The 13,227-nt window shown below is 66.3% G+C and overlaps 1 protein-coding gene across 1 annotated transcript in view; it reads left to right on the top strand.

The window, feature by feature from the left end:
- The window catches only part of Dnmt3l (DNA methyltransferase 3 like), a 15,523-nt gene extending 3,332 nt beyond the window's left edge, over window positions 1-12,191 (top strand). Inside the window, exons 3-11 of the mRNA XM_070028909.1 lie at window positions 576-655; window positions 746-858; window positions 1,840-2,011; window positions 3,588-3,675; window positions 4,094-4,185; window positions 7,323-7,398; window positions 8,820-8,959; window positions 11,171-11,256; window positions 11,914-12,191. Coding sequence (XP_069885010.1) covers window positions 576-655; window positions 746-858; window positions 1,840-2,011; window positions 3,588-3,675; window positions 4,094-4,185; window positions 7,323-7,398; window positions 8,820-8,959; window positions 11,171-11,256; window positions 11,914-12,121 — 1,055 coding nt within the window. The 3' untranslated portion in view covers window positions 12,122-12,191. The remainder of the gene's footprint in view (window positions 1-575; window positions 656-745; window positions 859-1,839; window positions 2,012-3,587; window positions 3,676-4,093; window positions 4,186-7,322; window positions 7,399-8,819; window positions 8,960-11,170; window positions 11,257-11,913) is intronic.
- The last annotated feature ends 1,036 nt before the right edge of the window (window positions 12,192-13,227 follow it).

Raw genomic sequence — 13,227 nt, 5'->3', positions numbered from 1 at the left:
CCCCCCTGCCCTCCGTGCCCCATCCTCCCACCCTCCTCCCCCTCCTCTCCCTCCTCCCAGGGCTCCTCCACTGTGCCCACATCCCCCTCCCCCTCCTCCCCCTCCTCTCCTCCTCCCAGGCTCCTCCACTGTGCCCACATCCACCATCCCACCCTCCTCCCCCTCCTCTCCCTCCTCCCAGGGCTCCTCCACTGTGCCCACATCCACCTCCTCCCCCTCCTCCCTCCTCCCATCCCTCCTCTCCCTCCTCTCCCTCCTCCCAGCGCTCCTCCACTGTGCCCACATCCCGCCCTCCTCTCCCTCCTCCCAGGGCTCCTCCACTGTGCCCACATCCTGCCCTCCTCTCCCTCCTCCCCAGCGCTCCTCCACTGTGCCCACATCCCGCCCTCCTCTCCCTCCTCCCAGGACTCCTCCACTGTGCCCACATCCCACCCTCCTCTCCCTCCTCCCCAGTGCTCCTCCCTGGTGCCCGGGTCTTGCTGTTTGCCTGGTACACGGGGCTCGTTGGCTAATAATGCCCAGGCTTTCTCTCCGTGGGGTCGGTAGAGCCCCTTGCTCTCTGGCCTTCTGTCTAGACATCTGCCTCTGCTGCGGAAGTTTCCAGATATACACGCAGCACCCCCTCTTTGTGGGAGGGATGTGCATCCCATGCAAGGTAAGCGGCAAGGCCGGGGCGGGGTCCCCCAAGCTCGGGGAGGGGGGCGGGGGTCCAGGGAGGACGCAGGCTTCCTCTGCTCCTGGCCAGGACAAGTTCCTCGAGACCCTCTTCCAGTATGACGATGACGGGTACCAGGGCTTCTGCTCCATCTGCGGCTCGGGGGACACGCTGCTCATCTGCGAGAGCCCGGACTGCACGCGGTGAGCCCCGCCCCGCCCGCCCGCCGCGCCCCGCCCTGCATCCCCACGCCCACCGCGTCCCCACGCCCACCCCGCTTCTGGAGCTGCTGGGGAAGAGGCTGTCAGATTTGCCCCCCACACTTCACCTTCAGCCAACACATGGCCGCGCCGCCCTCCTCACCTGGAGGAGGGGCTTCGGGGCTTGGGCCGTACAGGGACGTGGGGGATGTGGGGGACACAGGGGATATGGGAGATGTGGGGGACACAGGGATGCGGGGGACACGGACACAGGGACGTGGGGGACGCAGGGGACACAGGGGATATGGGGGCTGTGGGGACACGGGGGACATGGGGAATGCGGGGGACGTGGGGACACAGGGGACGCGGGGACACGGGGGATGCGGGGGACATGGGAGATGTGGGGGACGTGGGGACACGGGGGACGCGGGGACATGGGGGATGCAGGGGACATGGGAGATGTGGGGGACACAGGGCATGTGGGGGTTGCGGGGACGCGGGGACGCAGGGACGCGGGGGTTACGGGGTCGCGGGGACATGGGGGACATGGGAGATGTGGGGGACGTGGGGACACGGGGGACGCGGGGACACGGGAGATGTGGGGGACACAGGGCACATGGGGGTTGCGGGGACGCAGGGGTTGCGGGGTGGCGGGGGACATGGGAGATGGGGGGTCGCAGGGTCGCAGGGTCGCGGGGACGTGGTCATCTCCAGCGGCTGCTCACCCCCTGAGCGCGTCCGTGGTCCCCGCGCCTCCTTCCGTCCTGCACCGTCCTCCCATTTGCAGCCACGTCCCCCTGTGCCGGCCGCTTCTCGGGCCACGTGGGGGAGATGGCTTAGGGGGGTCCTGAGCCCACCCCACGGGCTCCCGGCCCCACCCCACACCCAGCCGGGCCTGCGCACCCCGAGCGGGGCTGTGTCCGCAGGAGGCCCGGGAGGCCGCGCCCGGCAGCCGCCACCACGCGGCTCTCTGTCTGCCTCCAGGTGCTACTGCGTGGAGTGTGTGGACGTCCTGGTGTCCCCGGGGACCGCGGAGCGGGTGCAGAGCATGAGCTTCTGGGTGTGCTTCCTGTGCCTGCCCTTCTCCAGCAGCGGGCTGCTGCAGCGCAGGAGGAAGTGGCGAGACCAGCTGAAGGCTTTCCAGGACCGGGAGGCGGCGGTAAGGCCCTGGGGCCAGGGCTGGCCGGCCTGAGGCCTGGGGCTCACCTTGCTGTGAAAAGCACCCAGCGCTGGGCGGCAGGAGGAAAGCCCAGGCCCCTCGTTTTCTCCTTGGGAAGAAGACACCGCTAGATGGTCTGTTTCTTAAGAAGAGTCTCCAGGCCCTGGTGGGCTGGTGCTGTCACACGAGTTATTCAGGAGGCTGAGATTGTGGATCATGGTTTGAAACCAGTCTAAGCAGCGAAGTCCTTGAGACTCTGATCTCTAGTAACCACCAGAAGCCAGAAGCAGAGTTGTGGTGGAACACTGGCCTTGAGTGAAAAGGCCAGGGACATCACCCAGGTCCTGAGTTCAAGCCCCACTACCAGCACATTCAAAAATGTCCTAGCAGGGGATTTGCTTCTTACAAGGCAGTTGTCACGGAGGAGGGAGGAGGGGGGAGGGCGGAAGGAGGAGGGGGGAGGGGGGGAAGCTAGAGAACCAGCCAGACAGTTCTCTGAGGTCCAGCAGGCCGTGCCGGTGTGGGCCAGCTCTTCCAGCTTCCCCCTGGAGGGTGAGGACAGGCCGGCAAGCCAGGCAGGAACTCTGAGGTCACTGGACACGCAGCAGGGCGGACCGTCCCTGGATGATACGCCAGGTCCAGCCAGGGCCCAGGGGTCTGTGACTGACCTCAAGCAGAGACTGTTGGATTCCAGGGAAAGGACGGGGACCTGGGATAGAGGAAGAGGGGGTGTAGGGGGTGGGGGACGGGGTGCCTGCCCCGAGGCTGGGAGAGGCCAGGACGAGCTTCCTTGAGAGCTTTAGGCCGTGTAGCCCGAGCGGCCGTGCGTGCGTGCGTGTGCATGTGTGCATGCGTGTGCATGCGTGCATGCGTGTGCATGCGTGCATGCGTGTGCATGCGTGCCACCGGCTTAGCCTGCCGTTGAATTGAGACTCCCCAGGGCTGGGGCCTCGCTGCAGCAGCCCATGGGGCCAGCAGGGGGCAGAGCCGGGCTGTTAACTGCTCCTCCTGCTTGCTGACCGCCCAGCCAGAGGCCAGCGGCCAGCCGCCAGCAGCAGGAAAGGGGCAGGGGGGCCCGAGGGTACTTTGGGGCTCAGATGAGGGTGGCAGCATCTGAGGCTCGGGCCAGCTGCCCACCCACCCCCGGCTCCACTGTGCTGGTGGGTTTGGAGAAGGGGAAGGCTGAGAGGATGCCCTTCCCGACGGGCTGGTGTCCCTGGGCCACCCTGGCCGGGCGGGCTGGCCCTCCTGCCTCTTCCTGAGACCAAAGCTGCCGCACACCTGTGTCCGCCTCGGTGGCCAAACAGGTCTCCTTGGCATTGTGTGGTGCACCAGGCTGCACACAGGGCAGGATGGGGCAGGACGGGCCAGCGGGCCACGCACGGGTGTCCTGCGTGGCTTGGCAAGTCTCAGTCTGTTCAGAACTGACCAAGCTTAGTGAGGAGGAGCGGGCGCGGCGGTCCTCCCCCTCCTTTCCTACCCCTCCCCTCCCCCTCCCTCCCTGCCCCTCCCCTCCCCCCTCCCTGCCCCTCCCCTCCCCCCCCAGCGCTTCTTTACTTCTCCTTCCCAACAGGTGAATTCCCTGGAGATCTACAAGACGGTGCCCGTGTGGAAGAGAGCGCCGCTGCAGGTGCTGTCCCTTTTTGGGAACATCAAGAAAGGTAACTGCCGCGGTCCCTGGCTGTGGCATCCCGGCCGGGTGTCCAGGGGTCTCTGGGCACCTGGGGTGGAGGGGTCCAAAGGAACCATTGCTGTCCCCCCCGCCATTCTCAGCGGAGGACCCCGGGCCTCAGGAAGGAACAGCACAGCCGGAACAATCTGGCCCACGCCAGCAGTGCCTGGAGTGGCGCCCTGCTAGACTTCCCTAAGTGAAGGGGGCCTCAGCTCCGGGGAGATGAGCTGGTCGTCACCTGCTAGACTTCCCTAAGTGAAGGGGGCCTCAGCTCCGGGGAGATGGGCTGGTCGTCAGAGATGACGTTGGCTCAGCCGTGACGGGTCGACTCCTTGGCTGTGGCCTCTGATCACCTTCCACGGTCAGAGCCACAGCCTCGTGTCCCCCGCCTGTCCCCTCCCCTCCAGAGCTGACGAGTCTGGGCTTTTTGGAAACGGATTCTGCTTCCGGGGGAAGAGTGAAGCATGTGGAAGACGTCACAAACACGGTGCGGAGAGAGGTGGGCGCTGTGCGGAGAGAGGTGGGCGCTGTGCGGGGAGAGGTGGGCGCTGTGCAGAGAGAGAGGTGGGCGCTGTGCGGGGAGAGGTGGGCGCTGTGCGGAGAGAGGTGGGCGCTGTGCGGGGAGAGGTGGGCGCTGTGCAGAGAGAGAGGTGGGCGCTGTGCGGAGAGAGGTGGGCGCTGTGCGGAGAGAGGTGGGCGCTGTGCGGGGAGAGGTGGGCGCTGTGCAGAGAGAGAGGTGGGCGCTGTGCGGAGAGAGGAGGGCGCTGTGCGGGGAGAGGTGGGCGCTGTGCGGGGAGAGAGAGGTGGGCGCTGTGCGGGGAGAGAGAGGTGGGCGCTGTGCGGGGAGAGGTGGGCGCTGTGCGGGGAGAGAGAGGTGGGCGCTGTGCGGGGAGAGAGAGGTGGGCGCTGTGCGGGGAGAGGTGGGCGCTGTGCGGGGAGAGAGAGGTGGGCGCTGTGCGGGGAGAGAGAGGTGGGCGCTGTGCGGGGAGAGAGGTGGGCGCTGTGCGGGGAGAGGTGGGCGCTGTGCGGGGAGAGAGAGGTGGGCGCTGTGCAGAGAGAGAGGTGGGCGCTGTGCAGGGATAGAGAGGTGGGCGCTGTGCGGGGAGAGAGAGGTGGGCGCTGTGCAGAGAGAGAGGTGGGCGCTGTGCGGGGAGAGAGAGGTGGGCGCTGTGCAGAGAGAGAGGTGGGCGCTGTGCGGGGAGAGAGAGGTGGGCGCTGTGCGGGGAGAGGTGGGCGCTGTGCGGGGAGAGAGAGGTGGGCGCTGTGCGGGGAGAGAGAGGAGGGCGCTGTGCGGGGAGAGAGAGGAGGGCGCTGTGCGGGGAGAGAGAGGTGGGCGCTGTGCAGAGAGAGAGGTGGGCGCTGTGCGGGGAGAGGTGGGCGCTGTGCGGGGAGAGAGAGGAGGGCACTGTGCGGGGAGAGAGAGGTGGGCGCTGTGCGGGGAGAGAGGAGGGCGCTGTGCGGGGAGAGAGAGGTGGGCGCTGTGCAGAGAGAGAGGTGGGCGCTGTGCGGGGAGAGGTGGGCGCTGTGCGGGGAGAGAGGTGGGCGCTGTGCGGGGAGAGAGAGGTGGGCGCTGTGCAGAGAGAGAGGTGGGCGCTGTGCGGGGAGAGGTGGGCGCTGTGCGGGGAGAGAGGTGGGCGCTGTGCAGAGAGAGAGGTGGGCGCTGTGCAGAGAGAGAGGTGGGCGCTGTGCGGGGAGAGGTGGGCGCTGTGCGGGGAGAGAGAGGTGGGCACTGTGCGGGGAGAGAGAGGAGGGCGCTGTGCGGGGAGAGAGAGGTGGGCACTGTGCGGGGAGAGAGAGGTGGGCGCTGTGCAGAGAGAGAGGTGGGCGCTGTGCGGGGAGAGAGAGGTGGGCGCTGTGCAGAGAGAGAGGTGGGCGCTGTGCGGGGAGAGGTGGGCGCTGTGCGGGGAGAGAGGTGGGCGCTGTGCAGAGAGAGAGGTGGGCGCTGTGCAGAGAGAGAGGTGGGCGCTGTGCGGGGAGAGGTGGGCGCTGTGCGGGGAGAGAGAGGTGGGCGCTGTGCGGGGAGAGAGAGGAGGGCGCTGTGCGGGGAGAGAGAGGTGGGCGCTGTGCGGGGAGAGAGAGGTGGGCGCTGTGCGGGGAGAGAGAGGTGGGCGCTGTGCGGGGAGAGGTGGGCGCTGTGCGGGGAGAGAGAGGAGGGCGCTGTGCGGGGAGAGAGAGGTGGGCGCTGTGCGGGGAGAGAGAGGAGGGCGCTGTGCGGGGAGAGAGAGGTGGGCGCTGTGCGGGGAGAGGTGGGCGCTGTGCGGGGAGAGAGAGGTGGGCGCTGTGTGGGCTCGGCCTGTGCTTTCGGCTGAGATTCCTGGGGAGACCACAGGGCTGGGGTGGGAGGGAGGGAGAGGGAGGGCCAGGAAGGGCCTGACGGGCAGGAGGAAAATGGGGGCTGGGGGCCACAAAGGAGCTGCCTGCACACAGCCCACAGCTGGTCTCCAGGACAGATGGCCCTGGGGCTGGGGGAGCGGGCACCAGGGTGGCCACCCCAAGGAGGGTGACAGGAGGGGCTTGTCCCCGCGCCCCTCCCCCGCCTGGGCCTAGGCCCGGAGCTGGGCGCCCAGCAAGCACCCCACGTCCCGTGTCAGATTGCCGAGGCCCCGACGGCCGCGGCCACCGCAGCCTCCAGAATTAAGCGCGGGGGACGTTGCCTGTGGCGCCAGAGCGGCGGGTAACGCAGCAGGGCGGACGCGGTCCCGCACGCGGCCTCCACTCACCGCCAGGCTGCCGCTACTCAGGAGGCTCCTCCTTCCTAGGAAGCAGCAGCTGCGGTTAGCTACACTGGGTCTCCCCTAGCAGAGGGGTGGGGTGCCGGCCATTGGCCAGCTCCCCCCGTGCCCACACCCCCAGTCTAGTCACACAGGGCCCCCCCGCACGAGCCAGGTAGGACAGGGGCCGAGAGCGCACAGCGGCGTGGGCATGGCGGCAGCCTGAGGGGAGCCGTTCAGGAGGCTGGCTCTGCGCTGAAGCAGGGATCCCACAGTCGGACATCTCTTGAGCGTCTATGTCCGAGAGCGACCAGGCTGACGAAGTGGGTGGCCTCCTGACGCCCCCAGCGCAGCCTGCCCCGCGGCTGCTCGGGCACGGCCGGCTGCGCGCCAGGGAGCGGCCAGCACGGCGACGGCGACGGTGACGGTGACGGTGATGGCATCCAGATGCCGTTGACGCTGGGCAGGCCACATCCCCCGCCTGGAATCCTGGCTACTCAGGAGGCTGAGAGCTGAGGAAACTGGTTCAAAGCCAGCCTGCGTAGGAAAAAAAATGCCCGGGGCTCTACCTCTAGCTAACTAGCAAAAAGCCAGAAGTGGAAGTGTGGTTCAAATGCTAGAGCACCAGCCTGGAGTGAAAAAGCCAAAGAAGACCATGAGACCATGAGTTCAAGCCCCAGTACACACACACACACACACACACACACACACACACACACACACACACACGCTCTCCGAGCACCTCCTCCCCTCCCCAGTGTCCTCCGCCTGTCCCTGAGACCCAGCGGTGGCTGCCAGTGGCTGTCCCCAAAGGGGTGGTCAGGTGTCTTCTGGGCTTGGGTTACGGGTGGGGCCGGTTCCACGGGTCAGGGGCCCCTGCCTTCCTGCCCGTAATAACCACAGTGGTGGTGTGCCCGGCCCCCAGGTGGAGGAGTGGGGTCCCTTCGATCTGGTGTACGGCTCCACGCCACCCCAAGGCTGTGACGGTGGCCACTCTCCAGGTAAGAGGGCTGCGCCCGCCGCTCAGCCCTGTCACCCCCACGCCACCCCCGCCAGGCCAGGGCCGCGCCCGCCGCTCAGCCCTGTCACCCCACGCCACCCCCGCCAGGCCAGGGCCGCGCCCGCCGCTCAGCCCTGTCACCCCATGCCACCCCCGCCAGGCCAGGGCCGCACCCACCGCTCAGCCCTGTCACCCCCATGCCACCCCCGCCAGGCCAGGGCCACGCCCACCGCTCAGCCCTGTCACCCCCATGCCACCCCCGCCAGGCCAGGGCCACGCCCACCGCTCAGCCCTGTCACCCCCATGCCACCCCCGCCAGGCCAGGGCCACGCCCACCGCTCAGCCCTGTCACCTCCATGCCACCCCCGCCAGGCCAGGGCCACGCCCACCGCTCAGCCCTGTCACCTCCATGCCACCCCCGCCAGGCCAGGGCCACGCCCACCCCGCTACTCAGCCCTGTCACCCCCACGCCACCCCTGCCAGGCCAGGGCCACGCCCACCGCTCAGCCCTGTCACCCCCACGCCACCCCTGCCAGGCCAGGGCCGCACCTGCTGCTCAGCCCTGTCACCCCACGCCACCCCCGCCAGGCCAGGGCCACGCCCACCCCGCCGCTCAGCCCTGTCACCCCCACGCCACCCCCGCCAGGCCAGGGCCGCGCCTGCCGCTCAGCCCTGTCACCCCATGCCACCCCCGCCAGGCCAGGGCCGCGCCTGCTGCTCAGCCCTGTCACCCCCATGCCACCCCCGCCAGGCCAGGGCCGCACCCACCACTCAGCCCTGTCACCCCACGCCACCCCCGCCAGGCCGCGCTGAGCCTGCCGCGGCCAGCGAGCACTCGCCCTGGCCGGCCGTGCAGCGAATGCGGATCCCACAGGCTCCCTGCGCTGTTTGGTGAGGGCGGGGCTGTGTCCTGTCACCAGCAAGAGCCAGGGTGCGAGTCGCCCCGACCCGCAGCCCCCGCCCCCTTCTCTGTCACCCCAGCACCCCCAGCACCTCCCAGCATGCGCTGCAGGTGACTGGCCTCCTCTGGAACCTTAGCCAAAGGTTCCCTGATGACACAGCACCGCACTGCGCCCGCGCGGGCTCTGCCCGTCCCCGCCCGCACTGCTGACCACCGAGGCAGAGCCGCACAGCCCGCACCCGGCCCCCGGAGGCTCCCAGTCTTGCTGGGACAGAGAACGTTGTGACCAAGAGGGATGCTCCTGGCGCCACCCCCCTCCCCCTCAGCCCTCCCTGCCGGCCCCACCCCCTCCCCCCTCAGCCCTACCCTCCTGGCCCCACCCCCTCCCCCCTCAGCCCTCCCTGCCGGCCCCACCCCCTCCCCCTCAGCCCTACCCTCCTGGCCCCACCCCCTCCCCCCTCAGCCCTCCCTGCCGGCCAGCCGGCCTGTGCCTGACCAGCCCTCGGCCCTTTCCGTGGCAGCCTGGTACCTGTTCCAGTTCCACCGGTTGCTGCAGTACGCGTGTCCCCCGCCCGGCGACCCAAAGCCCTTCTTCTGGATGTTCGTGGACACGCTGCTGCTGAGCCCAGAAGACCAGGACGCCGCAACCCGCTTCCTGGAGGTGTGTGCGGGGCGGGGGAGGCAGGGGCGTGGGGGCCTGGCCTCCCAGAGACGCTGCGTGTGGAAGGGACGCGGCTCACACTCGGGCTCTGGGCTCTTGCTGTTGGCTGTTGCGGCTTCAGCTGTCCAGATGTGCACAGGGCCATGACTCAGAGGGCAAAGACAAGGTCAAACCGTTGTGTGTGCCCCCCCCACCATTCCGCCTGAGTTACACACACACAACAAACCATACACATGCCACGCAGCCACGCACGCGTGTGCACACGCCCCCAGCTAGGCCACGCTCCACAGCACACCCACTGGCGTGTTTGGGTGTCTGGGTGTGCGCCGTTCACATGGGGCTTGGTGGCCCCTTCCACGGGGTGGGGCCGGGCGGGGCTGGGGAGTGAGGTTCGCTCAGGAGGATGGGTGCCCCAGGGTTGTGGAGCTTGCCCAGGAAGCAGGAAGTGGGGTTCTTCAGGCCAGGAAGTGTCACTGGGTGGCCCGAAAGCAAGCAGGAGAGGGAGCTCCTGCCCCACGTCCCCGCGTTCCAGATGGGCGTGTGCACCCACCAACTCCAGAATTGAGATTTCTGGGTCCGGGGGAAAGGAGCCTGTGGCTCACCCCCTGCCCCCTGCCAGCCCTGTGCCACCAGCTGCCAAGGGCTGAGCGAGACCGCCAGTCCAGCTGCGGCTCTGTGTACCCCCAGCGCAGACCTTGCTGCGCTGCAGGGCAGCAGCCGCTCCTGCCGGCCCCAGCGCCCTCACCCCTTGCTGAGCCCTCTCCAGGACTCCCGATCCAACCACGTTCCTGACTGACAGCGAGTCGCTTTCCTCCTGATTTTATGCCTGGTGTATCTCCCTGGTCCCACGGAGTTCTCGGCCCCTGCTGATCGTGTGGAGTCACAGCAGCAAGGGAGACCTCCCGTTTTGCTGCGAATTTCACGCCTCCAGCCGCCCCCTGCCTGCAGATTCTGGCTTTGGGGCTGAAGTGGACAGACTTGACAATGTTGGGGAAATTTCCACCCATCCCCCTTTTTTGAGCATTTTCATCAACAGTAGTTGTGGGGTTTTGAATGTCCAAGGAGATTAATTTTTTTCCCCTTAAATCTGTTCATCGATACGAATAAGTAGAGTTTCTAGTAATGAGTCATTCTGAGATCCTGGGGGAAATCTGCCCGGTTGTGGTATATTGTTCATGTAATATATTGCTAAAAATACATTCGCGAAGGTTTTAGAACTTATTTTCCTTGAGCCGAGGGCTCCCCCGAGTTCTATCCTCGGCTGTGGTCATTTCTCCTGACTAAAGGATCGACATATTCAAAACGCTGATTTCAAGGGAGGTAGCGCAGTGGGGATCAGCCTTGTAGATCAGCCTGGTATATCAAAATCCCACGGTTGGCCAGGCACCTGTGGCCCTCGGCCGCAATCCAAGCCACCCATGAGGCTGAGATCTGAGGATCGCTGGGGCAGGTAGGAAAGCCCACGAGACCCTCATCTCCAATTAACCAACAGAAAAACAAGTGGAGCTGTGGCTCAAGCGGTAAAGCACTAGCCTTGAACAAAAAAGCTCAGACACAGCGCCCAGTCTGTGTTCAAGCCCCAGGAACGGCACCAAAAATCAAACAACAAACTGGGTTTGAGTGAAAAAACAATGTTCCCGGGTCAGCCCGCATGGGCCCTCGGGAGGTCGGCAGAGCACTGATTGCTAGTACTTGGCGTGCGTATTTGTGGGTCAGAATGAATGGGCTCCGTGTCAGCCTTCTGTGTCTCCCGGAGCCGTGGAGCCTCACCCGCATGTGGGGGGACGTGGCACACGTGGCACGCGCCTCGGCCATGCGCTCGCCCCCCACGCTCCTGTGGGCATCTCCAGGCCACTCCCCGGGGAGGCGGGAGGGGACAGGTGGCACGTGGGGCGGGGCACTCACGTCACCTCAGAGCCGGTGTGGGTTGGGCCTTGTGTCTCAGTTCCCCATCGCGGGGTGGGGGAGGGGCCCACCTCCTGCCCCCCTTCCTTCTGGAGACTTCTTAGAGGGACAGCGTCCAGCACCGGAGGCCGAGGCTGTGTTCTGCAGACAAGCTTCCCTGCTCCCTGGGACGGAGCCCGGTCTCCCCAGTGGAAGTCCACGCCTCACGAAAGGGGAGCCCTGGTGCCATGGGGGGCCCGTCTCATGAGTGTCCCCAGCAGACAGCTGGACACGGCGGGTCAGCTGCACGGCCTTTCCCTCCCGCAGACAGAGCCCGTCACCCTGCAAGACATCCGCGGGGAAGCCGTCCACGGTGCCGTGCGCGTCTGGAGCAACATCCCGGCTGTGAGGAGGTGTGCCCGGGTGGGGGGCAAAGGGCGGGGGCAGAGGCCAGGGGCGGGGGCCGGGGCAGGCAGGGCAGGGGGCAGAAGATGGGTGTGGGCAGGCAGGCAGGGGCACAGGGGCAGGGCCAAGCCCGAGCTGCTCTGATTCAGCCAGGGGCCACTAAGTCTGATTTCTGGAAGGTTCTTCCCACCCTTCTCTGGTCTCTGGTTGGAGGCTCACACACTTCCAGACCGGGGGCCCTGGCACTGCACAGGACAACCCAGAGCCAGTGCGCCTTCTCTGTGCCAGAACCCCAGGAATGCTGGGGTCTCTCCAAGGGCCTGGGGGTCCCTTTGTCCCCAAGCGCTGCCCTGTGCTGCCCACGGGCACTGTTTGGATGGCCAACACGGGCTCTGGACGGCTCTGGGTCTCCTTCGCACCAAAGGGGGACACAGTGGGGTGGACCAAGGTCTGAACCTTGGGGACCCCGCCACCCCTGTCACCGGCCCCTCACCTGCTCTGGCAGGACTCCAGAGGTAGTCGGGTACCCTGCCTCAGCTTCCAGCACTTTCCGAGCAGGTGTGGCCTCCTGAGAAGGCTCATCCTGGCAATGGGCAGTCCGCTCCCCGACTCTGCAGCGCCCCGAGCCCTCTAGCCACTGACAAGTCTCTCTCTCTCCCCGACAGCAAACACAAGGCACTGGGTCCTGACGAGGAGCTGGCCCTGCTGACCCACACAGGCCCTGCCGGCCCACCCGGGAGAAGGCTCCCCGCGGGGCCCGCCACGCTGGTGAAGAACTGCTTTCTCCCCCTCAGAGAGTACTTCAAGTACTTTTCCCAGAACTCCTTCCTCTTTACAAGTGAGTCGCGCCCTGGAGAAAAGGACACGTCCTAGAATGCGGACAGACGGAGGGACGGCGCTGACTCCTTCCTTCGGAGACTGCGCCTGGGGTGGCTCTCCTGCCTCTGGGATCCTCACGGAGCTGCAGGCTCGGCTCCTGTTTGGTTCGCAGTGTGTGGGGCCCCTGATCCCTGGCTGGGGGAGGGGCACAGCTGCGGACGAGATCTCCGTGTGTGTGTTGCACTTCTGCTGGAGTGCTGCGTCCCTGCTGTGAACTTGGAAATACACTGGGAGAACTCGGTCCGTGGGCCATGCTTCTGTGTCTCTGCGGGCGGGCGGTCTCCGTGGGCCATGCTTCTGTGTCTGTAGGACATGCGTGGCAGACGTGACTCTTTCCCCGTGAGCTGCCCTGCTGCTGCCACGCTGGCGGGGACTCAGCAAAGTCTGGGCGCCCCTGCTGGGATTTGGAGCCTGGAGGTTGGCTCTGCTGTGCCTTGTGGTGGGTGAAGGGGAAGGAACTGGGATTAAAAGTGGACCCATTGGGGCTGGGAAGGTGGCTCAGTGGTAGAGCGCTTGCCTTGCATGCCTGAGGCCCTGGGTTCGATTCCCCAGCACCACATAAGCAAAAAGAAAAAAGCCGGAAGTGGCGCTGTGGCTCAAGTGGTAGAGCGCTAGCCTTGAGCTGAAGAGCTGAGGGACAGCGCCCAGGCCCAGAGTTCAGGCCCCACAACTGGACCCCCAAAAAAAATTTTTAAAAAAAGTGGACCCATTGAAATTCTCTAAAACACACATCGAAACCAAGCGCTGGTGGCTCATACCAGTACTCTTAGCCACTCAGGAGGCTGAGATCTGAGGATCAAGGTTCGGAGTCAGTCCAGGAACCAAAAAGCTGGAGTGGGAGCTGCAGCTCCAAGTCTAAGCCCTGACCTGAAGCCCTGGTTCTGGCAGAAGAAGAAGAAAAAACAATCCAGGAGGAGAGAAGGCCATACTTGTGTCTCTGGAAGACAGGCCTCTGGGTAGAGGGTTTGTGTCCAAGGCCGCTGAGCGGGCCAGAGAGCCCCAGGACACAGGGCAGGAGAAGAGACGGACATGGTCAGGAGCAAACCCTCTGGGTTAGGCTGAGCTCAGAGGGTCCCCCCAGACATGAGGAGGAGACTGAC

The sequence above is a fragment of the Dipodomys merriami genome, unplaced genomic scaffold (assembly GCF_024711535.1).
Source record: "Dipodomys merriami isolate MVZ:Mamm:240054 unplaced genomic scaffold, mDipMer1.0.p SCAF_2, whole genome shotgun sequence".
Lineage (NCBI taxonomy): Eukaryota > Metazoa > Chordata > Mammalia > Rodentia > Heteromyidae > Dipodomys > Dipodomys merriami.
This window is presented reverse-complemented; position numbering and strand designations above follow the sequence as displayed.